Source organism: Chrysochloris asiatica, unplaced genomic scaffold (assembly GCF_000296735.1).
Source record: "Chrysochloris asiatica unplaced genomic scaffold, ChrAsi1.0 scaffold00002, whole genome shotgun sequence".
NCBI classification, from domain to species: domain Eukaryota; kingdom Metazoa; phylum Chordata; class Mammalia; order Afrosoricida; family Chrysochloridae; genus Chrysochloris; species Chrysochloris asiatica.
In genome coordinates, this window is record NW_006408520.1 from 50,931,486 (window position 1) to 50,959,385 (window position 27,900).

Here is a 27,900-nt window from a genome sequence, read left to right on the forward strand (position 1 = left end):
AAGTTGGTAGAATTCTTCTATTTCATCTTCACTGGCTTTAGTGGTTGGTGCATAAATTTGAATAATAGTGGTATTAACTGGGCTTTCCTGTAGGCGCATGGACATTATCCTATCACTTATAGCGTTGTACTTCATGACTGATCTGGATATGTTCTTTTTGACAATGAATGCAACACAATCTGTCCTCAATTTGTCATTCCCTGCATAGTAAACCATGTGGTTGTCAGACTCAAAATGGCCAATACCAGTACATTTCAGCTCACTAATGCCTAAGATATCGATGTTGATGTGTTCCATTTCATTTTTGACAACTTCCAATTTTCCCAGATTCATACTTTGTACATTCATAATTCGTACATTTGTGGCTAATGGACCACAAATCAAACTGAAGAGAAACAGCTGTAAACATTCATTGAAAATCAGAACATGGAATGTACGAAATATGAATCTTGCCTTTGTAGCCACCCCATTTTGGGTAGCCAATGTCCAAGTTGCCCATCCCTGTCTACTCTGTGTATGGAGGGGGTGGGGATGATCCTTGCTGTAAAGATTTGTTTCCTCTTTTGAGCTACTGCATCCATAGGTGTAGGTCAAGTTCACCAAATTGTATCAGATTACTCTTTTTTCCCCTCTTCTTTCTTCTTCTAGTTGAGTTCTGATCATTCAGTCATTGAAGCCAGGTTAAATGGGTGTTATCTGCAAGTGTGGATGTTCTTGTGCATATGCGCTCTTTTCTTATCAGCTAGATGCTTCACTCTCCATTGTAGTCCTCTGTGGCTATGTTTCTGACTCTGGTCCCAAGAGTCCCCAGGTCTTGTCACATTGCTGGCCAATCAGGTCTATACCTGGGTTCACAGGAGTCTACTGAACGTTGTAAGGCTTAGCTTGCAGCTTCATTGCTGTTTTTCCCTTACTTCCCCTTATCGGTGACGAACGTGGTCACCAATCACAGTGTGTATTTCCATCGACGCTTAGTCTTAGAAGTCTTTTAATTTAATTTTTCCACAAATATTTTAAAGCCCTCTTGTATAAATACTAGTTACTGTGGGGCAGGGTCTTATTGTTTTCTGTTTCCCTAGTATCCAGAAGATTGTCTGGCATACCATCAAGAAGCAGCTATGAATGGATGAAACTGAATCTTTCCAATTCCAGTGCAACTATTGCTGCTAAGTGCCGTTGTGTGTGTTCTGACTCATAGCAAACCTGATAGGATTTCCGAGGAGCAGCTGGTGAGTTTGAACCACCAAGCCTGTGGGTTAAATTGACTTTTTGGTCCAAGAGCTTATCCTACAATGTGACATCAGGACTCCCAAATGTTAGATTTCCACTGAGGCTTTGGTGCAGAAGAACTGGGCTGAATCAATTCAAGATGAGCACTCGAAATAGGACATGGGTATGGAAAGAGGAGAGTTAAAGGTTTGAACAGCAATAGTGATGTGTTCTAGTAAAATTAGCGATTAAAATAAAGTTAGATCGAAGTTCAGGGGTTAAGCAGAGACTGAGGGCATTAGCAAGGAAATTCTTGAACTACTTTGGTGTCTACCTTTACATGCTGGTGTTCCTCAGGACCCTTTCTCCTTTCCCCTTTGACCACTCTCTCCACAGATTTTATTTAGTCTCGTGGTTTTAAATATAACCTATGTATTGACGACTCCCCATTCTGGATTTTCAGTCCAAACTGCTTCTCTGAATTCCAGATTTCTATCCAACTGTCGACTTGAAATTTTCATTGAGATGTCTTATAGAAAGTTCTTGCTTAACACGTGACTCAGACTTTGATTTTCACCACTTCCTCCTCCAGCACTCTCCATTTCAAAAGGGATACTACCTTATATATAGGTGTACAAATCGAAACTCAATTCATCCTCTATTCCTTTGTCCCTGCCCCCTGTCTTCCTTGTCCCAAGTAGCCTCATAAAGTCTGGTGATTCAAGCTCTAATATATTTTAAATCTACTACCTCCTCACCTTCATCAGTATTATCATACCAACCAGCCATATTTCTCACATAGGTAACTGAAACTAAATCTAAGACAATCTCCCTCCACTTAGAATATTGAAGTAAAATTTATAAATCAAAAGTTAAGGAAGCATACATGAGACACAATTTGGATGTTATATTTTGCTAGTGATTGTTTTTGTTGTTAAGTGCAATTGAGTTGGTTCCGACTCATAGCGACCTTGAATAGGGATTCTGAAGACAAGCTGGTGAACTTGAACTGCCAACCTTGTGCTTCAAACCAACCTCGTAGTCCAGTGCATTAACCCACAGCACCACACCAGGACTCTATTTCCAAAATCGAGTTGAATGACTAATGTCACATTAATTGTCTGAATACCCACTGCCAACCAGCAGTGATCCTATAATAAAGAGTAGAACTACTCCAAAGCTCTGTAGGGTTTCCAAAACTATACATTTTTACGGGAGTAGACAGCCTCATCTTTCTCTCATGCAATAATTTGAACAGTCAACCTTGTAGTTAGCAGGACATTGCTAACCTACAGCATGTCACGGGGCTCCGTGATTTTTTAAGATTTCAGGCTTACATCTACCCACCTCCTTATATGTGCAAATGAAATTACAGAATTTTACCAGAAGCTGGGCATCTTGCAACTGTCGACACTGCACATGAAGAACAAATGGTTCAAATTTCAAAATGGCATCACCACTGGCTTTCTTCAGAGCTACAATCTGAATAAATGAAAAAATTTCAACGTCAAACAAAACTGTATATTCTGTTCTTCATTGACTCTTTACAGCACACAAGGTCAGCCTTTCTGAAACAGTCAGGCCAACTCAGCAGAGCTTTTCTGCAGTAACTTTTCACTCTGCTCTCTTGGTCCTCTTTTTATAAAAACTTTATCCTCTGTTTTTCTAAAAAGACCTGATTAATGTAATTTCTGTATCATTCTTCTCAAACATCTCTGTACCTTGAAAAAGGAAACGAAATATATTTAATTCTACAATAGATTTTTAATAAAGGAATGCTGCCGTGTTGTTAAGCACCATCAAGTTGGTTCCAACATATAACAACTCTAAATAGGGTTTCCAAGAAACGTCTGGTAGGCTTGAACCACTACCATTGAGGTAAGAGTCAGTGCCACACCAATACATCTGTATTACCATGTCAGAGCTAGAATACATACAAGACAGTTGTTATTTCTGTCTGTGGAGCATTCTGGAGCAGCTCCCTTACAGCATCCTCTGTCTTTCACACTATTTGATTCTGGAGAGATTGTCAACGCCAACTCTGTCACTTACTAGTCTTCCACCGTATTACACTACAAGAAGACGGCAAGTGATCTATCACTGTGAATACTATCCCAATCCACTGACAAAAAGAAGTGATCTAAGGAGGAGAAAAACCTATTCCCAAAAGACTATGAATCCTAAGGGATTTTATTTATTTTTTAAACTGAAGTGGTTACCAGTTATCCTTATTGCCACAAAGTAGATCACCTCTAACAGAAGAGAATTCAAGGCAAACAGAAAGAATCAGTAGCCAAAGAAGAAGCTGGAATGAGTCCTCTGAGAGAACATCTCAGTACCTGACTCAGTAATGCTTGACATCAGTATGTTTTTTCCAGTTAAATAATAAGTGATCCTTTTCTTGTTGCTGTTCTTAAGTGCCACTGAGTTAGCGCCAACTCACAGTGACTCTGTTTAAGGTTTCTGATAAGCAGCTGATGGGTTTGAACTGCCAACCTTGTTATTCGCAATACAGTGCTTATCCTACATGCGCACCACATGAGGATTTTTTCTTCTCATTTTGTATAAGACAGTTAAAATTGGATTTCTAGATTCACTTGGAATTTAAAGTGGCTGACTAGTTTAAAGAGGAGGACCCCCAATGAGATGGATTGGCACAGTAGCAGCAGCATTGGACTTAACACGTAACAACAATTGTGAGGAAGGCACAGGACTAGGCAGTGTTTTGTTCGATTGTGCATAAGGTCCCTATGAGTCAGAACCTAACAACAAATATTTTAATTTAGGAAACTGAATAGCCTGACACAGATTAGAAGGTTTTGAGATATGCTAGGTAAGTAATACATAATTTATTTACAACAGTGACAGTAATAAAGCACAGATAGTGCTCATCTCTTCTCCCTGTCCCACTGCTCACTTTCTTTCTATGGTCTATCCAAGGTTAGTTACAAAGAGGCAGAACTTGAAACTCAAATTAGGATGTAATAAGTTTCCAATATCTATGGAATTTCTCCACCACTTGTCTGTTAGTTTGTTGTACGGCGGTGGCTTGCATGTTGCTGTGATTCTGGAAGCTATGCCACAGGTATTTTAAATACCAGCACGGTCACCCATGGTGGACAGGTTTCAGATGAGCTTCCAGATGAAGACAGACTAGGAAAAAGGAGAGCTGGACTATTTACGAATATTTAGTCACTGAAAATCTTATAAATAGCAGTGGAACACTGTCAGCACCAGAATATTGAATACTGAAACATGATGAAGAGCAGTAGAATATTATCAAATATAGTGCCAGCAGATAAGCCCCTCAGGTTGGAAGACACTCATAATACAACTAGGGAAGAGCTGCCTCCTGAAAGCAGAGTTTACCGTGATGAGACAAATGGAGTAAAGCCCTCTGGACCTTCATTAGCTGATGGGGCACAACTCAAAATGAAGACAAACAGATGTAAACATCCATTAATAATTGGAACATGGAATGTACTAACTATGAATCTAAGAAAATTGGAAATTGTCAAAAATTATATGTAAGACCAAACATTAAAATCCTAGGCATTAATTAGTGAGATGAAATGGACTGGTACTGGCCATTGTGAATCTGACAATCACACGATTTACTATGCTGGAAATGACAAATTGAAGGGAAATAGCATCACATTCATCATTAAAAACAATGTCTTGAAGTACAACAACTCTGTGATAGGATAGCCATACGCCTACAAGGAACCAATTAATACCACTATCATTCATATTTTTGTACCACTGACTAAAGTTGGTAATAATGAAACTGAAGAACTGTTATCAACGTCTTCAGTCTGAAATTGGTCAAATATGCAATCAAGATAATTACTGGCGACTGAACACAGAGGTTGGAAACAAAGAAGAAGGATCAGTAGTTGGAAAATATGGTCATTGTGATAGAAAAATGGTGGTCACATAATAAACTTTTACAAGACCAATGACATCTTTACTGCAAATACATTTTTTAAACAACATAAAACACGACTATACACATAGACCTCACCAGATGGAATACACAGAAATCAAACTGACTACATCTGTGGAAAGAGATGGTAGAAAAGCTCTGTATCATCAGTCAAAACAAGGACAGGGCAGACTGTGGAACAGACCATTAATTGCTCACACGCAAGTTCAGGCTGAAGCTGAACAAATTTTAAAAAGTCCACAAGAATCAAAATTTGATCTTGAAAACATTCCACCTGAATTTAGAGATCAGATTTAATGCATTAGACACTAAAAACCGAAGACTTGATGTCTTGGGATGCTATCATGAACATCATACAGGAATAAAGCAAAAAGTCATAAAGAAGACAAGAAATACAGAAAAAACCAAAATGGATGTCAGAAGACACACTGAAACTTGCTCTCCAGCATAGAGATGCTAAAGCAAATGGAAGAAATGGGGAGGGAAAAAGAGGTGAATAGAAAATTTCAAAGGTCAGCTTGAGGAGACAAAGTCAAAAAAAAAAAAAAAAAGTTCAAAGACCTGGAAATAGAAAACCAAAAGGAAAGAACACATTCAGCATTTCTCAAGCTGATGGAATTGAAGAAAAAAATTCAAGCCTTGACTTGCAATATTGAAGGATACTATGGGCAAAATACTGAATGATGCAGAAAGCATGAAAAGAATATGGAATGATTACACAGAGTTACTGTACCAAAAAGAAATGGTCGATGTTCAACTATTTCAAGAGGCATCATATGATCAAGAGCCAACGATCCTGAAGGAAGAAGTCCAAGGTGCATAGAAGGCACTGGAAAAGAACAAGGCACCAGGAACTGATGGAATGCAACTTGAAATCTTTCAACAAAGTGAGGCAGCACTTTCAACAAATCTTTCAACAAAGTGAGGAGGCACTCACTCATCTATGCCAAGAAATTTGGAAGACAACTAACTACCTGGCCAACTCATTGGATGAGATCCATATTTGTGCCCATTCCAAAAAGTGGTGACCCAAAGGAATGTGGAAATCATCTAACAATATTATTAATATCACATGCAAGTATAATTTGCCAAAAATAATATACAAAGGGCTGTAACCATACATTGACAGAGAACTTCCAGAGGTTCAAGGTGGATTCAGAAGAGGACATGGAATGACAGATATCATTGCTGATGTCAGATGGATCTTTGCTGAAAGCAGAGAATACCAGAAAGATGTCTACCTGTGCTTTATTTACTACACAAAAACTTTTGATTATGTGGATCATGACAAGCTATGGACAACATTGCAAAGAATAAGTATCTGGAGGAACCTGTATGTATACCAACAAGCCCTGTTTAAAAGAACAAGAGAACACCGAATGGTTTCAAATTAGGAAAGGTGGGTCCCAGGATTGTATTCTTTCACCATACATTTTAAATATGTATTCTGAGCAAATAATTCAAGAAGCTGGAGTATATAAAGTAAAACATGGCATCAGGATTGGAGGAAGACTCATTAGCAATCTGTGATATATAGATGATACAACCTTGCTTGCTAAAAGTGAAAAAGACTTAAGACCATAGCCTTCAGTATGGGTTGCACCTCAATGTAAAGAAAACAATTCTTACCTCTGGGCCAATAAACAACAACCATAAAAATGGAGAAAAAATTAAAGTTGTCAAAGACTTCATTTTGCTTGAATCAACCATCAGTGCTCATGGGAGCAGCAGTAAGAAACCAAAGAATGGATTGCATTTGGAAAATCTGCTGCAAAAGACCTCTTTAGCATGTTCAAGAGCAAAGATGTCAGTCTGAGGACGAAGGTGCTCTTGACCCAAGCCATGGTATTTTCAATAACCTCATATGCATGTGAAAGTTGGACAGAGAATAGAGAAGACTGTAGAAGAACTGATGCATATAAATTATGGTGTTGGAAGAAAATATTAAAAGTGGACTGCCAAAAGAACAAACCAATCTATGTTAGAAGAAATACAGCCAGAGTGCTCCTTTAAGCCAGGATGGCCAGACTTCATCTCTCATACTTCGGACATATTATCAGAAGGGGCCAGTCTCCAGAGAAGGATATGTTTGATAAAGTGGGGGGTCAGAGAAAAAAAGGAAACCCTTCAATGAGATGGACTGGCATAGTGGCAACAACAATAGGGTCAAGGGTAGCCAATGATTGCGAAGTTGGCGCATGACTGACTTGACGGCACCTAACAACAACAACAATCACCTTTCTGTTGTGTGCACAAGAATGTGTTTTGGTAAGCATAAGCAAATAATGCTTGGATACATATATGTTGTTGTTGTTATGTGCCATGGAGTTGGTTCCAACTCACAGCGACCCTGTACAGGGTTTGCCAGGCTGTAAATCTTTCCGGGAACAGAAAGCCTCATCTTTCTCCCATGGAACACCTGGTAGTTTTGAACTGCTGACCTTGAGGTTTGCAGCCCAATTCGTAACTACTACACTACCAGAGGCTTCAAAAAGTTTGTGGAAATATTCCATTACCTTTTAATTCCATTTTCTTCCCCAAAGTTTTTGAAGCTACCACATATATTTACACGTGTTGTTTCCTATCATCCAAAAGTGTCTTGTACTTTGGACATGCTGTCAAGAGGGACCTGGAGTACATATCTGCTTGGTAAAGTGGAAAGTCAGTGAAAAAAGAGGGAGACCCCCAAACAGATGGAGCAACAACAGTGGCAGCAGCAATGGACTCAAGCATAGCAATGATTGTGAGGTTGACTCAGGACAGGGCAGTGTTTCGTTCTGTTGTGCCTAAGGACACCATGGGTTGGAATCGACTTGACAGCACCTAACGATAGCATAATCCAAAAAAGCCACTGTAATGAATATTTTTGAGGTTTTATAATCTTAAAATTATAAGTATGCACATAAATCACCTTGGATTTTCCATCTTTTCATATATAAAGAAACTGTGAATTGAAAAGTTTATTTCTGAATTTATGTATACAACTTACCACATCATCTTTTACACAAGGTTTATGTGTCACCAGTAGCCAACAACAGTTTTTTTTCTGAACTTCAAAACCATTTACACCCTAAAACAACAAATGATATGTTAACTTAAATAAATGAGCACAGTGCACAGCATATTGTTGTTGTTACTGTTGTATCACCATAGATTAAAGAACTGGACTGCAAAGTCAGTTTGAATTGCAAGCTTGGCAGTACAAGCTCACCAGCTGCTCCTCGGAAAACCCATACAGGGTCGCTGTGGGTTGGAACTGACTTGACAGAACTTAACAACAACAACATAGGGTTTCTGGGAGTCCTGGTATGACACTGTGGGTTAACATGATGGACTGCAAAGTCGCTTGAACTGCAGTTAACGGTTCAGGCTCATGAGATGCTCCTTGGAAACCCTATACTGACTATGGGTTGGAAACAACTCAACAACACTAACAACAACAACATAGGGTTTCTGAGGAGTAGCTGGTGGGTTTGAACCATTGACCTAGTGATTACCAGTCTAGTGCTTATCCTACAGCATCACACCAATACTTCTAGCATACTATGGTTGGTGGTGGTTATGTGCCGTGGAGTCAACAGTTCCAACTGGTGATTTTAAGTATTAATGAGAACAATTCAATAGGTTTTGGGGTAGAGTTAATCCAAAGCAAAAATGAACTCAAATGAGAGAAAGAAAAATTAATTTGCTTAGTAAGGTAAAGGCAGTTCATATATAGCCATGACTCTGTCAGGAGAAGAGATTACTACAAGCAGTTATACACTAGCAACCCTGAGGTGTACTGTAGCTATTTTATTTGGCTAGCGTAGTATTTAAAAGAGCACAAGAGAGAGAGAGAGAGAAAATAAAGAATTTGCATTTCTGTTGTAGGATAGCATGGTCCCCATCTTACATGGGCCTTGTCACTTTTTCCTGACACTCATGCTGCTCACATCTGGTCTCACAAAGCCTGAGTTTATGAGTACTGAATTAGACTCAGGGCAGAGCTGAGACTGTAAGAAGGTCAAAATTTATTAATTGGGCAAATGTTTATTTATTAAGTTCTGTTAGGTACTTTAGAGTCCTGATGTGGCACTGCAGGATAATGTGCTGAACTACAAGGTCAGTTTGAATCTCAAGGTCAGCAGTTCAAATCCACCAGCCACTCCTTGGAAACCCTAGACAGGGTCTCTATGAGTCAGGACCAATTCCATGGAACTTAACAATAACAACAACTTGGTACTTTAAGGTACTCTAGTAGCATAGTGGATTATGAGCTGAGCAGTTAACCATAAGGTCTGCAGTTCGAATCTACCAGCCACTCCTCAGGAGAAAGATGAGACTTTCTGATCCCATAGATTTACAGCCTTGGAAACCCTATGCAGGGACGCTATGAGCTGGAACCGACTTCATGGCACAAAACTACCACCACCATTAAATACTTTGGAGTCTTTGTGGGATGCAGTTATTGTGAAAGTGACCTTGAACTTTCACAATAACTGCACAACCAGCAGGTTTACAGGATCTAATGGCATGCTTTGGGAACTAATGCCATTGCTGCCTTCATTTTACATATATCATATATTCTCTTTATCCACTTTGTTTTTTTTTGTTTTTTGGTTTTTTTCCCCATGTATTGTCTTTTTATAAGGAGCTCTGGTAGCTTAGTGATTCCAAGTCAGGCTGCCAAACTCATGGTCACCAGCTCAAAACTACTAGCAGTTCCATGGGCGAAAGATGAGGCTTTCTGCTCCCATAAAGACTTATAGCCTCAGAAACTCTATGCAGGGTCACTATGAGTCAGAACCAACTCCACGACATATAACCACCACCACCACCACCACCACCATTATCTTGTTGTTTTGTTGTTGTTGCTGTTAAGTGCCACTGAGTCGGAACCAACTTATAGCGACCCCATGCACAGCAGAACGAAACAATGTCTGATCCTGGGCCAACCTCACTACCGCTGCCACACTTGAGTCCATCAATGCTGCCACCTGGCCAATCCATCTCATTGGGGGTCTTCCTCTTTTCCTCTGACCCTCCATCTTGTTGTCTATCTTGTTGTAAGCTGCTCTAAATCCTTCCTGATATAAGAGAGAATAAAACGAAGTAAATATAAGGCAAAAAAACAAGCGGTTTTTACTTCCAAGTAGGTAAGAGTTTTCAGCATAGATAAGTGACATGCAGAGTTGTACTTTATAGTAAAGTGAATCTGTGAACAGTGTGGGGACATAGTTTGTAGGAGAAAGACTGGTAGTCCAGTGACCTCTTAGAAAATCAATACAAACCCCAGTTGAGATGGAAAGGAGAGCGGTGACAGAATGAGAAAGCCTGAGTAACAGGGCCTGCTAATGTGGGGGATCAAACCACCCAAACACATGGCTATCCAGTGGATTCCGACTAAGAAAGAGCCTATATAGCACAGAGTAGAACTGACCCAGAGATTTCCAAGGCTGTGAATGTTTTTCAGAAGCTGACCGCCTCATCTTTCTCCCATAGAGCAGCTGGTGGGTTTGAACAATCAACCTTTTGGTTAGTAGCTAAGTGCTTTAACCAATGTGCCTCCAGGCCTCCTTCCTAGATCAGGAGTCTAAATAATGACTCTATGAATATGCTATCTTCTATGCTCTCAATTAAATACTAGAACTAAAGTTAATTCACTGTCAGCTTTTATAGGGCATTTAATATTTTTTCCATACAATATTTCTAAGAGGCAAATACTCTTTATTATCCTCAGTTCATGCAACAGAAAGTCACAGAGCCAATAATTCCCATAAGTGGTGTGGAACCTACGCAGTCTCTTTCCAAAGCCTGAGAGCTTGGTAACTATCTCCAAGACTACACTTTCTATTTGTTTCACATTTGCCTTCAGTTGATTCAGCTCAGGTGACCCCAATGTGTGGGCTACATGGGATTTTCATCGGGTAAGTTTTCAGAAGGAAATTGTGCCTTTGGGTGGACTTGAACCTCCAATGTTTTTATTAGCAGTCAGGCTGATTAAAAAGCATGTTAGCAAATTGTACCACCTGGGCTTCTTCTTGTTGCTTTGTGTTTTTAGTTGCTTTCCAGTCAGTTAAGATTTATGACAACTCCCTGTGTGGTTGCTTAGTTCAACAGAAAAACTACCAGAACTGTGATAACAGAGTAAGATACTAGGAAGCAGTGAACTTTTAACTGTGGAGATGTTCAAGGAAGCAGCACCAAAAATTTGGCAGAGCAGTTGAAGAGAGGACTCCAGCTAACATCTTTCACTATGCTTGTTGTTGTTAAGCGCCATGGAGTCGTTTCCTCCCAGCAACCCCATATAGGGTTTCTGATGAGCAGCTACGAGTTTGAGGTTCAAACCAACCTTGAGGTTCAAACCAACCTTGCAGTCCAGTGCTTATCCTACAGGCCCACACCAAGACTTCTGCATTAGGCTACAGTCTTTTAAATTTCCTTACTGCTCAGACAGGAACCCGGATGGTGTTAAGTGAGTTAAGTAAGTGGAACTCCGCTGCTAACTAAACTGCTGCTAACACCAGTTTGATCCACCAGAGAAAGACGTGGCAGTCTGCTTTGGTAAAGATTACAGCCTTGTAAAGGGTGTTGGTGACTGTGTGCCACCAAGCTGATTCAACTCATAGTGACCCTGTACACGGTTTCCAAGGCTGCATATCTTTACAGGACCAGGAAAGTCTCATTTTTCTCCAGCAGAGCGACTGGTAGATTCGAACTACAGACCTTGAGGTTAGCAGCCCAGCGCTCAGGACTCCTTTGATGCTGTTAAGAGCCATTGAGTAGGTTCCTACATAGGGTTTCCCAAGAAACATCTGGTGGGTTTGAACTGCCAACCTTGTGGTTCACAGTCGAGTACTGATCCTATATGGCCACACCAGGAGTGGGTAGACATAGAAACAAGCGGGAAGTTGACAGAAGAATGATGAAGACAAATGAAGACCCAGGGAGGAATGCAAGAGTTAAGGGAAACAGAAGTAAATGCTATTATATACACAACCCTGTAACAACAGTGTTCTACGGATATAGATATATGGACAGATATATAGACTGAAAAGCTATAGGAGGGACAATGGGTGTATACCCACAAATATAAAAAGGTTTGACAAAGAAAAAAAATTCGACTTAGAAATCTATGGGGTAGAGTTCTACTCTGTCCAGCAGGGTCATTAGGTTGGAATTGAATTACCAGCAGTTGAGTTTGTGTTTTTCAGTTTATTGTGGTTTCGTGCCAGAGTCAATTCTGATTCACAGCAACTCTGTATAGCAGTCCAGTGTTTATCCTATTGAGCCACACCTGGACTCCTTTGTTGTTTTTGTAAAGTGCCGTCGAGTTTCGATTCCGACTTATACTGACCCTGTATAGGGCTTCCAAAGGAGCTCTGGTCTTAGTGGTTACAAGTCGGGCTGCTAACCTTAAGGTCAGCAGTTCAAAACTACCAGCCGTTCCGTGGGAGAAAGAAGAGGCTTTCTGCTCCGGTGAAGACGTACAGCCTCGAAACCCTGTACAGGGTCGCTATGAGTCGAAACCGTATCCACAGCACACCACCGCCACAAGGTTTCCAGGAGCGGCTGGTGAGTTTGAACCGCCGACCTTGGGGTCCAGTGCTTCTCCTACAGTGCCACGCCAGGACTCAGAAAATCAAATTGTCTCATTTTTACTAGTCAAGAGGTCAGCAGTTTGGGAATTATTTGATGCTCGTTACAAATGCAGAATCCCGGGCTCCACTCTAGACATACAAAATGAAAATCTGTATTTTAAAAGGTCCCTACAATTAACCCACATCTGGGTTAGGGCGTTGCACTAGGTGGCATCAGGCTTCTCGAGTGGCAGACAAGTGCACAAAGGGACTTCTCACCCCGTCTAGGAGGAGGATGCGGCCAGCGCAGGAACTGGTGGTGAAAAATTGATCTTGCGTGTTCAGCAGTTGCACAAGCTCTACCACGTCGTCGTCCACACTGCCCTTCCGACTGAGGTCCGCTTTGCCGAGACACTGCGCTTTCGACCTTTTGAACTCTTCGCTGCGATCCATGAGGTTAGGAATTCGGGGTCTGAACGCTCCACGTTCACGTTACCCTCTCGCAGCTTGGGGGCCGCCATATTAAAGAGACCGGTCCCGAGAAGGTCCAAGCTTCCTTGTCATTTTGAACAGTGTAGAATCGCTTGTTCTTTCTCTTCAAGGGGCGGGGAGAGGCGGGCCGGAGGGAGGAGCTTGCGAACATTGGAGCCAGTCTGGCCCGCCTCCTCTATCGTTGGAGTCTGTCTGAGGCGTCTCCGTAGATTTTGGTTCCCATTCTAGAGTCCGGTAAGTGGTTTTTAAAAATGTCCCCTTAGTTGTCCAGGCAGTGATCTCCCCGTTGCTCGTCGAAATAAAATCGAGCTTGATTTTGGATGTGGTCCGTTCCTGCCTACTGCCCTCTAGTTTCTTATTTGTAAATCATCTGGGGTTTTATCTGCTGGTTCTGGGCTCTTTTCCTGAAGGAGCTGTGTTTCGGTTACCACAGGAGGCCCGTTTGTACTTCTTCTCACCTCGTAATTTCCTTTGCCCTGCTGCTAGTGCCCTTGGATTAGGGGTCCCCGCAGCATTTCGTGCGGGTCTCCTGAGTCCCCTTGCCCACAGCCGGCTGTAGGAAGGATTTTTTCTCTCTTTTCAGGTTTCCCAGAGCTTTTTTCTCCCGACCTTTCTCTAGCTTTGTGACCAGAGTTACACTCTTACATTTGGAGAGAATTGTGTCGCTTTAATTACCTTTTCCTCCTGGGGTCCCCACGTAGAATTATCTTCAAAGGAAAAGAAAATTGCAAAACTCCCAGTTAACACGTTTTGAATGCTTACATAGTTGCTCTAAAGACTCATCTCAGTGAAAAGGGAAAGTTTGTTAATGATTTAAGGACTCCTGGTGCGGCGCTGTAGGATCAGTCCTGGACTGCGAACCACAAGGTCAGCAGTTCAAACCCTATACAGGGTCGCTAAACAACAAGCCACCCAAAGGCCAAAGAAACCCTGATGGCACAATGGTTAAGGCTTCAGCAAAAAGTTGATGGTTTGATTTGAACCCACAGAGGCACTGCTGGAGAAAAGACCAGGTGATCTGCTCCATCTTTTCTATGGGCCTGTTCTACCTTGTTTTATAGGGTCCCTGTGAGTCCCTGTGACTGCTCTTGACAACTAGACACAAAGTATGGACTGCTTACCCCCAGCTAGTGAGAAAAGGCAGTGCAATTCCCTTTGACGCCACTGTGAGGCTCTGTTGTGTGTTCGATATCACACTTGCAAATTTTAGCTGCAAATCGCATGGAGCTTTGCTTACCAAGTACTGTGTGGCCTGTACCATGGAGATCTTACCATCAAAGAACCGCCTCCTCTCTTATTCGGAGGTGGATACTGAGGCCCAGACATGCGAAATAGCTTGGCAAGGTCAGACAGCCAGGACAAGACACTTTAAACTTGTTTCTTTGCTGTTACATTTTTGGGTTAGCAATTATAAGTAATATGCATTTATGAGTCCTTTTTGATCAGCAATTACACTTTCGTAATGATTGATTCTATTGACTTCCACGTTTTGTTTCTGTTTTTGTTTTGCCAGAGATTCTTTTTTAATTTTGCTTCTGATCTTGTCTCAAAATGTTCCTTTGTTCAGGCTTTGTGAATCGATTTACTTATTCTATGCTGAAATGTATTTCTAACAGTTTTTTATTTATTTATTTTTAAATCTATACTAAATGGGTTTGGAGCAAAAAATACTACTTGAAGAAGAATTTTAAATTTCACATTTTCTGGATTTGCAAAGTATGGTTGGCAACCTTTCAGAAGTAAAAAAGATAATAGGAAAATTAAAAAAGGGACTGGAAATAAATTTTTTTAAGTTTATATTTGATAAATAGAAGAAGTCATTCAAAGTACAGTGTGACAGACCTGCTTTCACAACTGATTTTATCTGAATAACAGATTCTTATTAAAAACTCCCTGTTACTGAGGACCTGCTGCAAGTTGTGAATGAAGCACTTTCCTTGTGCTGTTGTAGTTACATACTTCATAAGAACCCTGTGCTAAGGAGTAGTATCCCCAGTTGTTGTTGTTAGGTGCCATCGAGTGAGTACCAACTCAGAGCAACCTTATGCACAGCAGAATGAAACACTGCCTGATTCTGGGCCAACACCAACCTCACCACTGTTGCCACACTTGAGTCTATCAATGCTGCCACTTGGCATCCATCTCGTTGGGGGTCTTCCTCTTTTTCCCTGACCCTCCACCCTACCAAACATGGTAGCCTTCTCCAGTGACTGGTTCCTTACTGATAATATGTCTGAAGTATGAGAGACGAAGTTTGGCCATCTTGGCCTCCAAGGAGCACTATGGCTGCACGTCTTCTAACACAGATCTATTGGTTCTTTTGGCAGCCCATGGTACTTTCAATATTCTCCTCCAAAACCACAACTCAAAAGCATTAATTCTTCTGTGGTCTTCCTTATTCACTGTCCAGCTTTCGCATGCATATGAGGTTATCAAAAATACCATGGCTTGGGTCAGGTGTACCTTAGTCCTCAAGCTGACATCTTTGCTCTTCAACACTTTCAAAAGGTCTTGTGCAGCAGATTTGCCTAATGCAATATGTTTGATTTCTTGACGGATGCTTCTGTGAGTGTTGATAGTTGATCCAAGAAGAATGAAGTCCTTGACAACTTTAATCTTTTCTCCATTGATAAGAATGTTGTTTATTGGTCCAGTGATGAGGAATTTTGTTTTCTTGACATTGAGATGTAATCTGTACTGAAGGCTTTGATCTTCATCAATAAATGTTTTAAGGCCCCTCCCCCCATTTTGGGTTGCCAATGTCCAAGTTGCCCATCCCTGTCTACTCTGTGTATGGAGGGGGTGGGAATGATCCTAGCTGTAAAGAGTTGTTCCCTCTTTTGAGATACTGCATCCATAGGTGTAGGTCAGGTTCATCAAATTGTATTAGATTACACTTTCTTTCCTCTTCTTTCTTCTTCTAGTTGAGCTCTGATCATACAGTCACTGAAGCCAGGTCAAGTGGGTATTACTGCAAGTGTAGGTGTTCTTATGCATATGCCCTCTCTTATCAGCTGGACGCTTCACTCTCCACTCTAGTCCTCTGTGGCTATGTCACTGACTCTGGGCCCAAGAGTCCCCAGATCTTGCCACACTGTAGGCCAACCAGGTCTCCACCGGGGTTCACAGGAGTCTATTGAACATTGTAGAGGTTAGCTCACAACTTCATTGTTGTTTTTCCATCACTTCCCCTTATTGGTGAGGAATGTAATCACCAATCAGAGGCATGTCTGCTCGTGTATTCTCATTGAGTTTTAGTCTTGGAAGGGGGTTTGCTCTGAGGGGACCTTGCCACTTGCCTTGATGTTTCCTGGGGGAGCAACTTGTTTGTTCTTGTAGTAATCACTTGGACTACCGTTATTGTTTTGTGTTTTTCCTGTTGGTCTGTCTTTCAAGAAGTATCTTCTGTTCTTCTAGCTGCTCCAGGCTGGTCTGCTTGTCCTTTCAAGTGGAAATTTCCCATCTCAGAAGATTCTGGATGGAGTTCAGAATTCCACCTATAGTCTTATGTAATGCAGAGACTCTGCAAGGAGCCTCCTTCACTGGGCATATTGTAGCCACATTTTAGGTATTCCAATCAGTTACAGGCAGAAGATGGACTTACAAGCTTTCTATGGTGATATTTCTGGCTATTCCTTTCTCTCCCCCTCAAGTGTCTATTTTATAATGGTATTCCAGGGAAACCAAGATTCAAAAGACAGCCAAGCATCTTAACATTATTTCCCCCCTTTTCCCCATTCCAACCATGTCACATTCCTTGTATCCCTGAGCCCTGTTGTTCCAAGGTTGTGCATACATAGTTATTTACCTTTGTCCCACTTAGCCCATGCAAACCTGCCTAATTATTTTCCCATTCGCCTTGTTCTTCCATTCCCCTCCCCCTTCTTGTGTATTGCCCCTCTCCCCAGCCCTCAAACTATCCTGTGCCTATTCCCTACCCTGTGCTCCACCTTCCCCTTCCTCCTCTCACCCCAATCCCCACACACTGCTAACCAGCAAAAAATTATTTTTCTGTCTTTTACAGTAGTGGTTCTATGAAGTATTTCTCCTTTGGTGACTGACTCATTTCACTCACAGTGTAAACCTTTGAAGCACTGGACTGTTAACCAAAAAGTTGATATTTGAAACCACCCAGAAGTGCCATGGGAGAAAGACCTGGCAATCTGCTTCTGCAAACCCTATGGAGCAGTTCTACTCTGCAACACATGTCATGTGTAGCTAGCAGTTTGTCAGGCAGATACTGAAAATGGGAAAAGAGGGAAGCACTCAGCATGGTGTATGTGAGTGAGAATGAGAGAGAACATAAGCAATAAAAGTTAATGGTGGGGGTGGGGACAACTCTTTTCGTTCTTTGTGTTCTCTGGGTTTAGCACAGTGCCTCGGGTACAGTTGATGTTTAAAAATTCTCGTTGAATGAATAACATCCAAAGCTTGACATTAATGTTGTGTTTAAATGATTATCTAACTGTGACCTCTGAGAATAAGGGCTTGTTTTCACAACCAGGTTCTGTACATATTGTCAATTAAATTTCAGATGATTATAGCAGTTCAAGCCCACCGGTTGCTCTTGGAAACCCTACATTTTATTAACTGAGTCATGGTGTGGTGCTGTAGGATAAGCAATGAACTACTAACTATAAGATCAGTGGTTCAAATCCACCCACTTCTCCTCACAAACCCTCTACAGGGTTGCTATGAATTGGAATCCATACAAAAGCACTTAACAACAGCACTTTTATTTATAAAGAGATGGAAAGAAGAAAATAGATGGGAAAGGAATACTGATAGTTACTATTTACAGAAGCAAATATTTGCCAAATTATTGAGCTTGGTGCTTTCCATGTCTCCAGAATTGTAACCTTGAGTGGCTGCCCAGTTTTCAGATGAGAAAACTGGGGCCCAAAAAGGTCATGTGGCTAGTAAGTGATAGACCTGTTGGATTTCAAAGTCCTCCTTTTCTATGCTAAAGACAGAAAAAAGTGTGGGTAAGGGAGATAATATGACCTTGTTTCCAAGATGGAAAAATCTGCTCTGGGCAACTTTTCCTTTTTCTATTTTATCTTTTTACTTTCTTGTCTAAGAACTTCATAACTTAGGAGAAGACTCAGATAGCAGGACAGCACAGCAGTCAGATTGCTAGGTCAGTGATACAGTAGACTGTCTTTCTCTAGTCCTTTCTCTCTGACACAGGTTTCTCAGTTCAGTGACTGCTGAGCTGATCGCTATGATGCAGCTCAGTTTATGTCCTCTACCTGATTTGGTCCCTTTCTATTCTAGGGCTACCCTCAACCTTTGCAAAATTCACTTTCTTTTTTTTTGTTAGGCAAAATTGGAGAGACCTGGTTTAGCACTATATTCTTTATATCTTTTATATATTTGAAATATTTAATAATTTGACAAAAGAGATCTTTTTGGCTAATATTAATACAACTTGTATTAGCTCTTGCTGTGGTCACTATGGGTCACGACTGACTTGATGACACTTAACAACAAGAACATATTAGCTCCTAAAATTTCTAAGGTATTATAGCTGAGGCTTGCACAAAGGATACCTAAGATATAGTATGTCTGTCCCCATGTTTTTGTTTGCATGTTTGATTGATTCCGTTGTTGAAGGCACTAAATCCCTATAGGACTAGTATGAAGTATTTTGCTTTGTAGCTAAAGGATTTGTAAGATGAAAGGTCCTCAAACATGAAATGAGATCAGTAGTAGGCTCATGATTTAAATTGTTGTTTGAAATATTATTTGATCTATCTCCTCCAGGGGAAAAGGCATAGTGATACCCTAGATACAATATAATAATACATTGATTTTTTTTTTTTTTTTCTGTTAGTATCTAGATTTCCATGGCAACTGGACAGAAGTTGATGAGAGCTATTAGAGTTTTTGAATTTGGTGGACCAGAAGTGCTGAAACTCCAGTCAGATGTTGCACAACCAATTCCAAAAGACCATCAGGTGGAAATCACTACTTTAAAACAGGCGATAATTACACTGTGAATCTTTAGCACATGTTTCAATTTGAGTAAAAGCAGACTCCATTTTTAAAGACCTTGAATGGGGAAAAAGTTTGTGCTGTTTATATGTGTCAATTCTGAGAAAGTTAACACACTTCTAAAAATTAGTAACAGAAGTGTGAATACCTTTGACTATGTAAGAAAAATTATGAAGTCAAGAATCATCTGTACAATGCAATAATTAGATGCTTTTTGAATGCAGTCATATCATAAGTTGTTTTGAACAAGTTATTCTATTATAGACTTACAACATTTTATGCACAGCAGGGAAACAAATTTTCATTTGTACACAAACTGTTTTTATATATGATTTAATAGACTGTAAATGTAGAGTTTAATCATATGTAATGACTTAAAAAATTTTTTTTAAATTCAAAATTATGCATTTTTTATTACTGTGCCTTCCATAGTTCCCAAATCTGATTTCCTTAGCAAGCCTTATGAGAGTGTTTACAGGTTTGCCATGGGCTGTCTTTGCAGATTTGTCAACATTTCCTATCAGTAGTGGTACTGTAACACAGTTTGATCTGGCATCCCAAAGAGCCTTTTCAGCTTTTCCACATACTCTCTTTTGCCTGCAGTGTCCTTTTCCTCCCATTCCTAGAGAATTTTAACTCATCCTTTGAGCCTTAGCTTAAATACTGCTTCTTTTATGAGACTTTCTTCATTTTGATTACAAAGATAATCCATCTGTGTTAATTATGGCAAAATCAACTATTATAATAGAAGTAGCTTCAAAATTTCAGTGATTCAACCATAGATTATTTCTCACTCACTAAAGCAAAATGTTTCTATGCTATTCATAAGGTTTTCAGTGACTAAATATTTGGAAATAGTTCGTCACTCCTTCTTCCTAGTCTTTCTTCATCTAGAAGCCCATCTGAAACCTTTCCACCATGGGTGACCCAGCTGGTATTTAAAATACCGGTGGCATAGCTTTCAGAATCACAGAAATTCACAAGCCACCACAGTACAACAAACTGACAGACGAGTAGTGGCTGACAGACGATATCCCAAGCAAGTAAAATTTTACTAAAGATAATACAGAAACGGCTGCAAGCATACATTGACAGAGAACTTCCAGAGGTTCAAGCCAGATTCAGAAGAGGTCGTGGAACTAGGGATATCATTGCTGATGTCCGATGGATCTTGGCTGAAAGCAGAGAATATCAGAAAGATGTTTACCTGTGCTTTATTGACTACACAAAGGCCTTCGATTGTGTGGATCATGACAAGCTATGGACAACATTGTGAAATATGAGTATTCCTGAACACTTAATTGTGCTCATGAGGAATCTGTACCTGGACCAAGAAGCAGTTGTTCAAACAGAGCATGGAAACACTGAATGGTTTAAAATTGAGAAAGGTGTGCGACAAGGTTGTATTCTTTAACCATACTTATTCAACCTGTATGCTGAGCAAATAATATGAGAAGCTGGGTTCTATGAAGAAAAACGTGGCATCAGGTTTGGAGGAAGACTCATTAACAACCTGCGATATGCAGATAATACAACCTTGCTTGCTGAAAGTGAAGAGGACTTAAAACATTTACTCATGAAGATTAAAGAGCACAGCCTTTGGTATGGATTACATCTCAATGTAAAGAAAACAAAAATCCTCACCACTGGACCAATAAACAACATTCTTATCAAGGGAGAAAAGATTGAAGTTGTCAAGGACTTCATTCTTCTTGGATCAACTATCAACACTCATGGAAGCAGTAGTCAAGAAACCAAACGACGTATTGCATGAAGCAAATCTGCTGCACAGGACCTTTTTAAAGAGTTGAAAAGCACATATGTCAGTTTGAGGACTAAGTCATGCTATTTTCAATAACGTTATATGTATGTGAAAGTTGAGATATGAATAAGGAAGACTAAAGAACTGATGCTTTTGAGCAATGGTATTGGAGGAGAATATTGAAAGTGCCATGTGCTACCAAAAGAACCAATAGATCCGTTTTGGAAGAAGTGTAGCCAGATTGCTCCTTGGAGGCCAAGATGGCCAAACTTTGTCTCTCATAGTTCGTATATATTGTCAGGAGGGAGCAGTCACTGGAGAAAGATATCATGTTTGGTAAGGTGGAGGGTCAGAGAAAGAGGAAGACCCCCAACATGATGGATTGGCCAAGTGGCAGCATCGATGGACTCAAGAGTGGCAACAGTAGTGAGGTTGGCCCAGGATTGGGCAGTGTTTTGTTCTGCTGTGCATAAGGTCGCTATGAGTCGGTACCCACTTGATGGAACCTAACAAAAACAACAACAAAAGTAAAATGTTGGTGAGTAGCTCTGCTCCAACAAGGATTTAGGGTCCTAGACTTCTTCCATCATGTGGCTTCTCAGGTCACATTAGAAGAGGAAGGCACACTAGGCACTGCCTTCGGAGGTTCTTATGGACCGGCACTGAAAGTGATTCTCATCCCTCCTCCTCCTATTCCATTGGCTAGCACTCAACTTTGGGCTACTTGTAACTTGTGAAAAGAGTCCAGAAAGTAAAATTCTTCTCTACTCGGGAAGGAGAGGAAATAGGTTTTGTTATACATACAGGTCTCTACTGCACCTCCCCTAAGATATTTCATACACTGTATTACCAAAGTGTTTTTAATTTAAAAGCCATTCTGTCTTATATTTTATTTACATGTTTGTTTACATAATTGGAATGTGACCTTGTGGAAGGCAAGGGCCTGGGTTTTGTTTGTATTTCATTTTTATAGATCCCATAATTGGCACAGTCCTAGCACAAAGTTGAATGAATGTCTGAATGCTCTGTATGAACTAAAATGCATTGTCTTTGCAGGTTCTAATCAAAGTCCATGCATGTGGTGTAAACCCAGTGGAGACATATATTCGTTCTGGCACTTATAGTAGAAAACCAAGCCTGCCCTATACTCCTGGCTCAGATGTGGCAGGGGTAATAGAAGCTGTTGGAAATAATGTATCTACTTTCAAGGTATTACATTTTTCAGTAATTTCTATTTTGACTCAAAATATAGCTTTAAAACATGTGTGTATTTAAGGTATTAAAAGGCCCCATTACAGAGATTCTGCCACTTGGGGGAATCCTCTAGTCAAAAAATAAATTTCTTTTTATTCAGATGCCTTATTTGTTTTCATTGTTCAGGATAAACTAGGTAATTTCTGTATCTTCATCCACATCCCCACAGCCTTGAACTTTGAGCCTTTTGATTTAACAGAAATTCGCAAGAAAAGAAAATGTACAAGAAAATTATACTATCTCCAAACCTTGATAATATGCATGCCAGCATCATTTTTAACTCTTTCTATAGATTTAATTTATAGAATAAAGGGAAGTTAAATTCTTTTGTGGAATAAGTAAAACATGAGAAAATGCAAGGTCACCATACATTTTTAGAGCTTTGACTCAGGCAAAGGTGATTGAATCAATGAAAGGGTTAGGAGCATGGCTTTTGTTATTTATATTCCAAAAGACATATAAAACATAGGTAGTATATATGTATTCTAGCACCCTTGCTCATAATTACTTGACCTTATCAACTCTGGCAGCACATTGACCAGAATTGGACTGAGGCAGAGAAGATTAACATGGCCCCTTCACAGGATGATGGGAAAATTTATATAGCATACTGGCTTCTGCCCTCATTGCTCCACTGAAATGATTCTTGCTAATGGCAGCTATATTGCTGAAGTTAATGGGCCCTTTTATGTCATTATCTTTCTTGACTTTTTCTCTGTGACATTTGACACTCCCAGGAACTCATTTTTCTAACAAAAATTTTTCTTCAGCCTCCGTAACATCATTCTCTCCTGTTCTCCCCGCTTCCTCTTTGGGTATCCTTTTTCAGGTGCCTTATTCCTTTAACTATTAGAGTTTTAGAGTTTTCCCCGTTCTCTGCTCCTACTTTGACCTCTGCTTTTTGTATTCTGTACCCACTTCATGGGTTTTCACATCCATTCCCAAAGTTTTCACTTTCATGTGATATATTTAGCTTAGAAATTTTCTACTAAGCTCTAGACCTGTACTGTCCTATACTGTAACTAATAACCATATATGGCAGTTTACAATTCAATCAACTAAAATAAAAAATTCAATTCCTCATTTACATTAACACCATTTCAAATGCTCACTAGCCACATGTGTTTAGTGGTAACTGTATGGGACAGTGCAGATGTGGAACATTTCCATCACCACAGGAAGTTTTGATGGAGAACACTGAACCCACATGGTCAACCTCCAGGACCTCTAACTCAAAACTGAATGTCTTAGTTATCTAATGATGCTATAACAGAAATTTATTCTCTCACAGTTGAGGATGATAGAAATCCAAATTCATCACCCGCTTCTGGGGAAAGCTTTCTCTTTGTTGGCTTTGTGTAAAAGTCCTTGTCTCCTTTCAGCATCTGTGGACCCAGTATTCCTTGTAGATCTCCATATATCTTGGCATCAATCTTCTTCTGGATCTAGGAGATTCACAGTACAGGCAACTAGGGCTAAAGAATGCACTTCACTCATGGCTCTTCTATCTTGGTGATAGGATGGATGTTCCTCTTTCTCTGCTTAAGCTTCTTTCTTTTGATCTTTTGTAGGATAAAAGATGTTGCATGCCACATCCTTCGGAATCTCCCGAAAATAAAATCATGGTGGTTGTGGGATTAAGGATGGTATAAACTCTTAATTCTCGTATTGGTTTCTCACATCAAATTACATCATGGGGGATTGTTGTTGTTAGGTACCATTGAGTCAGTTTTGAATCATAATAACCCTATGCACAACAAAATGAAACACTGCCCGGCCATGCTTATCCTCATAATTGTGATGATTGAGCCCATTGCTGATGCCACTGTGCCAATCCATCTCGTTAAAGGTCTTCCTCTTTTTCCATGACCCTCCACTATACCAACCATGATGTCTTTTTCCAGAGACTGGTTTCTCCGATAATATGTCCAGAGAATATGAGATGAAGCTTGGCATCCTGGCTTCTAAGGAGTATTCTGGACGTACTTCTTCAAACACAAATTTGTTTATTCTTCTGGCAGTCGATGATACATTCAATATTCTTCTCCAACACCAAAAGTCAAATTCATCAATTCTTCTATGATCATCCTTATTCATTGTCCAACTTTCACATGCATATGAGGTTCTTGAAAATACCATGGCTTGAGTCGTGCACATCTTAGTCCTCAAACTGACATCTTTGCTCTTGAACATTTTAAAAAGTTCTTATGCAGCAGATTTGCCTATTGCAATATGTCATTTTACTTCCTGACTGCTTGTTCCATGGGTGTTGATTGCGGATCCATGTAAAATTAAGTCTGACAACTTCAATCTGTTCTCCATTATCATGATGTTATTTATTGGTTCAGTGATGAGGATTTTTGTTTTGTTTACATTGAGGTGCAGTCCATGCTGAGGGCTGTAATGATCTTTATCAGTAAATATTTTAAGTTCTCTTCACTTTCAGCAAGCAAGGTTGTATCATCTGCATACTGCATGTTGTTAATGAGTTTCCTCCAATCCTGATATCATGCTGTTCTCTGGAATCCAGCTTTTTGGATCATTTGCTCAGCATACAGATTGAATACGTAGGGTATAAGAATACAACCTTGGCATACACCTTTCCTGGTTTTAAACCATTCAGTAGCCCCTTGTTCTTTTCTAACTGTTTCTTGGTCAATGTACAGGTTCCTCATGAGCACAATTAATTGTTCTGGAGTACCCATTATTTGCAATGTTATCCATAATTTGTCATGATCCACACAGTCGAAAGGCTATGATAGTCCATAAAGCACAAATAAACATCTTTCTGTTACTCTTTGCTTTCAGCCAAGAATCATCTAATGTCAGTAATGATATCCATAGTTCCATATCCTCTTCTCAATCTGGCTTGAATTTCTGGCAGCTCCCTTTCAATGTATTATTGTAACCATTTTTTAATTACCTTCAACAAAATTTTACTTGCATGTTGTATTAATAATATTGTTCAATGATTTCCTCTCATTGGGTCACTTCTCTTTACAATGGGCACAAATATGGATCTCTTCAATCAGTTGGTCAAGAAACTGCCTGTCGTATTTTTTGACATAGATAACTGAGCACCTCTAGTACTACATCAGTGTGCTGAAAGATTTCAATTTGTATTCCATCAGCTCCTGGAGCCTTGTTTTTTGCCAATGCCTCCCACGCTGCTTGGACTTCTTCTTTCAATACCATTGGTTCTTGATCATATGCTACCTCTTGGAATGTATCAAAAATACCATTTCTTTTTGATACAGTGATTCACTGTGTTCCTTCCATCTTCTTTTGATGCTTTCTTCATCATTTAATATTTTGCAAATAAAATCCTTCAAGATTGTGTGTCAAGGCTTGAACTTCAATTCTTTCAGCTTGAGAAATGCTGAGCATATTCATGTGTGATGTTGTTGTTTAGTGCCGTCGAGTCAGTTCTGACCCATAGCAACTCTGTGTAGGGTTTCCGATGTGCTGCTAGTGAGCTTGAACCACCAACCTTGCAGTTCAAACAGCTTTACAGTCTGGCTCATTAACCTATAGTGCCACACCAGGACTGATAGCTACATATTAACCCTCCCTCACTCATCTCTCACTTCTTATAGAAGCTTTTTGTCACTTGCCTACAGTTTCTGCTACGTGTTGGTTGGTTCAATAGGTAAAATAACCTGAAATGTGTGTGTCTTAGTTATATTGTGCTGCTATAACAGAAATACCATAAGTGGATTATTTTAACACATAGAAATGTATTTCCTTACAGTTCCGGAAGCCAGAAGTCCAAATTTCAAATTTAGAGTTCTGGTTCTAGGTAACGACTTTCTCCCTCTATAGGTTCTGGGGAAAGGCCCTTATCTACTTTTAACATCTTTGGGCCCAACATTCCTTGAAGATCTCCATGTATCTTAGCAGCAGCAATCTTCCCCTGGGTCTAGGAGTTTCTCAGTATAGGAACCTCAGGTCCAAAGGACACGCTACACTCCAGGCTCTTCGTTATTGGTAGTGATAGGTCTCCCTGGTTTTTATTAGGTTTCTCTGATCTGTGTTAGGTCTCTCTGGTCTTTGTTAGCTTCTTTTTCCTTTTATTTGTTATAAGATAAAAACAGTTGCATATCTGGTCAGGGAAACTTCCCTTACATAATTAGGACTGCTTTGGGATTAAGGATGTTGCATCCCATCCTTAGTCCTTTTATTAACTTTTCATGTCAGAAAACATCTTGGGGGATCATTAGATAACTGCCACATTGCATCATTAAAAAACTGCCAAACTAGGGAATCATTGTCCACCTAAATTGTACATGTTTTTTGGAACACAGTTCAATCCATGACAACACGTGTTATCTGAAATTTAATATTAGTTACTTAACTATTCTCCATTCTTCCTCTGCAGACCTGTCCTTATTTTAAGAGTAATTTTTCCAAAGTGAAATTCTGATTGTGTTGTTGTTGTTGTTGTTAAGTGCCGTCGAGTCGGTTCCGACCCATAGCGACCCTGTACAGGGTTTCCGAGGGTGTAAATCTTTACGGGAGTAGAAAGCCTCATCTTTCTCCCGCGGAGCGGCTGGTAGTTTCGAACCGTTGACCTTAAGGTTCGCAGTCCGATTCGTAGCCACTACGCTACCAGAGCTCCTGATTGGGTTACACCTCCACAATTAAAGAATTAATTCTTGCTTTAATTCTGTGTAGATTTCAAGGTATTGTTGAAACTCCTTGTGCTGTGAAATAACACTTCTTCATGCTCTCTTCCACTTATCTTTGCACTCTCATTTCTTACCCCTTCACCCTGTAGTTTATGTTTAAGTAATGAGCTACTTTTATTTTCTGCATGTCCTGTGCTTTGTTTTTTCATCTGTCCTTGTCTTCTCTCTCCTCTAAGAGTTTAGGATGCTTGAGATTCTTGTTGTTTGTGGCTGTTAATCAGCTCTGATTCATGGTGACCTTATATATAATAGAATGAAATGCTGCCCGGTCCTGTACCATCTTCACACTCATTGGTATATTTGAGTTCGTTGTTGCGGCTATTGTGTCAATACATATTATTGAGGATTTCCATCAGTTTCTCTGACCCTCAGCTTTTCTAAGGAGTCCTGATGTGGCACTGTAGGATAAGCATTGGACCTCAAGGTCCATTTGAATCGCAAGGTTAGCAGTTCAAACCCACCAGCCATTCTTTGAAAACCCTATGCAGGGTTGCTATGAGTCAGGACTGACTTGGTGGCACTTAACAACTACTTTACTAAACAAGGAGCTCTGGTAGCATAGTGGTTACGAGTCGGGCTGCTAATCTCAAGGTCAGCAGTTCAAAACTATCAGCTGTTCTACAGGAGAAAGATGAGGCTTTCTGCTCCCGTAAAGATTTACAGCCTCGGAAACCCTGTGCTGGGTTGCTGTGAGTTGAAACTGACTCCACAGCACACAGTCACCACCATCCCTTACTAAACATGATATCCTTTACTAGCTATTAACATTTCCAGATACCATGTCCGAAGTAAGTGAACTGGCATCTCTCTTATTAGCAAGTGTTGTTGTTGTTAGGTGTCATAGAGTCGCTACCGACTCATAGCTACCATATGCACAGCAGAACAAAACACTGCCCGATTCTGGGCCAACCTCACTATCCTTCCCACGCTTGAGCCCATTGATGTTGCCACTTGGCCAATCCATCTCATTGGGGGTCTTCCTCTCTTTCTCTG

At 40.2% G+C, this 27,900-nt stretch overlaps 2 protein-coding genes across 4 annotated transcripts in view; one reads left to right on the forward strand and one right to left on the reverse strand.

The window, feature by feature from the left end:
- The window catches only part of TYW3 (tRNA-yW synthesizing protein 3 homolog (S. cerevisiae)), a 34,146-nt gene extending 20,979 nt beyond the window's left edge, over positions 1-13,167 (reverse strand). Inside the window, exons 1-3 of one of the 2 annotated variants that reach the window (XM_006831031.1) lie at positions 12,994-13,167; positions 8,145-8,225; positions 2,593-2,691 (exon numbers count right to left, since the gene is read on the reverse strand). In XM_006831031.1, the coding sequence (XP_006831094.1) occupies positions 2,593-2,691; positions 8,145-8,225; positions 12,994-13,167 (354 nt within the window). The remainder of the gene's footprint in view (positions 1-2,592; positions 2,692-8,144; positions 8,226-12,993) is intronic. The other variant, XM_006831032.1, reaches the window with a different exon arrangement.
- Positions 13,168-13,410: 243 nt separating this feature from the next.
- Positions 13,411-27,900, forward strand: part of CRYZ (crystallin, zeta (quinone reductase)) — a 36,019-nt gene continuing 21,529 nt past the window's right edge. The window contains exons 1-3 of one of the 2 annotated variants that reach the window (XM_006831033.1): positions 13,411-13,440; positions 19,043-19,166; positions 22,022-22,174. In XM_006831033.1, coding sequence (XP_006831096.1) covers positions 19,056-19,166; positions 22,022-22,174 — 264 coding nt within the window. In that variant the 5' untranslated portion in view covers positions 13,411-13,440; positions 19,043-19,055. Of the gene's footprint in view, positions 13,441-19,042; positions 19,167-22,021; positions 22,175-27,900 lie in introns of those variants that run through there. The other variant, XM_006831034.1, reaches the window with a different exon arrangement.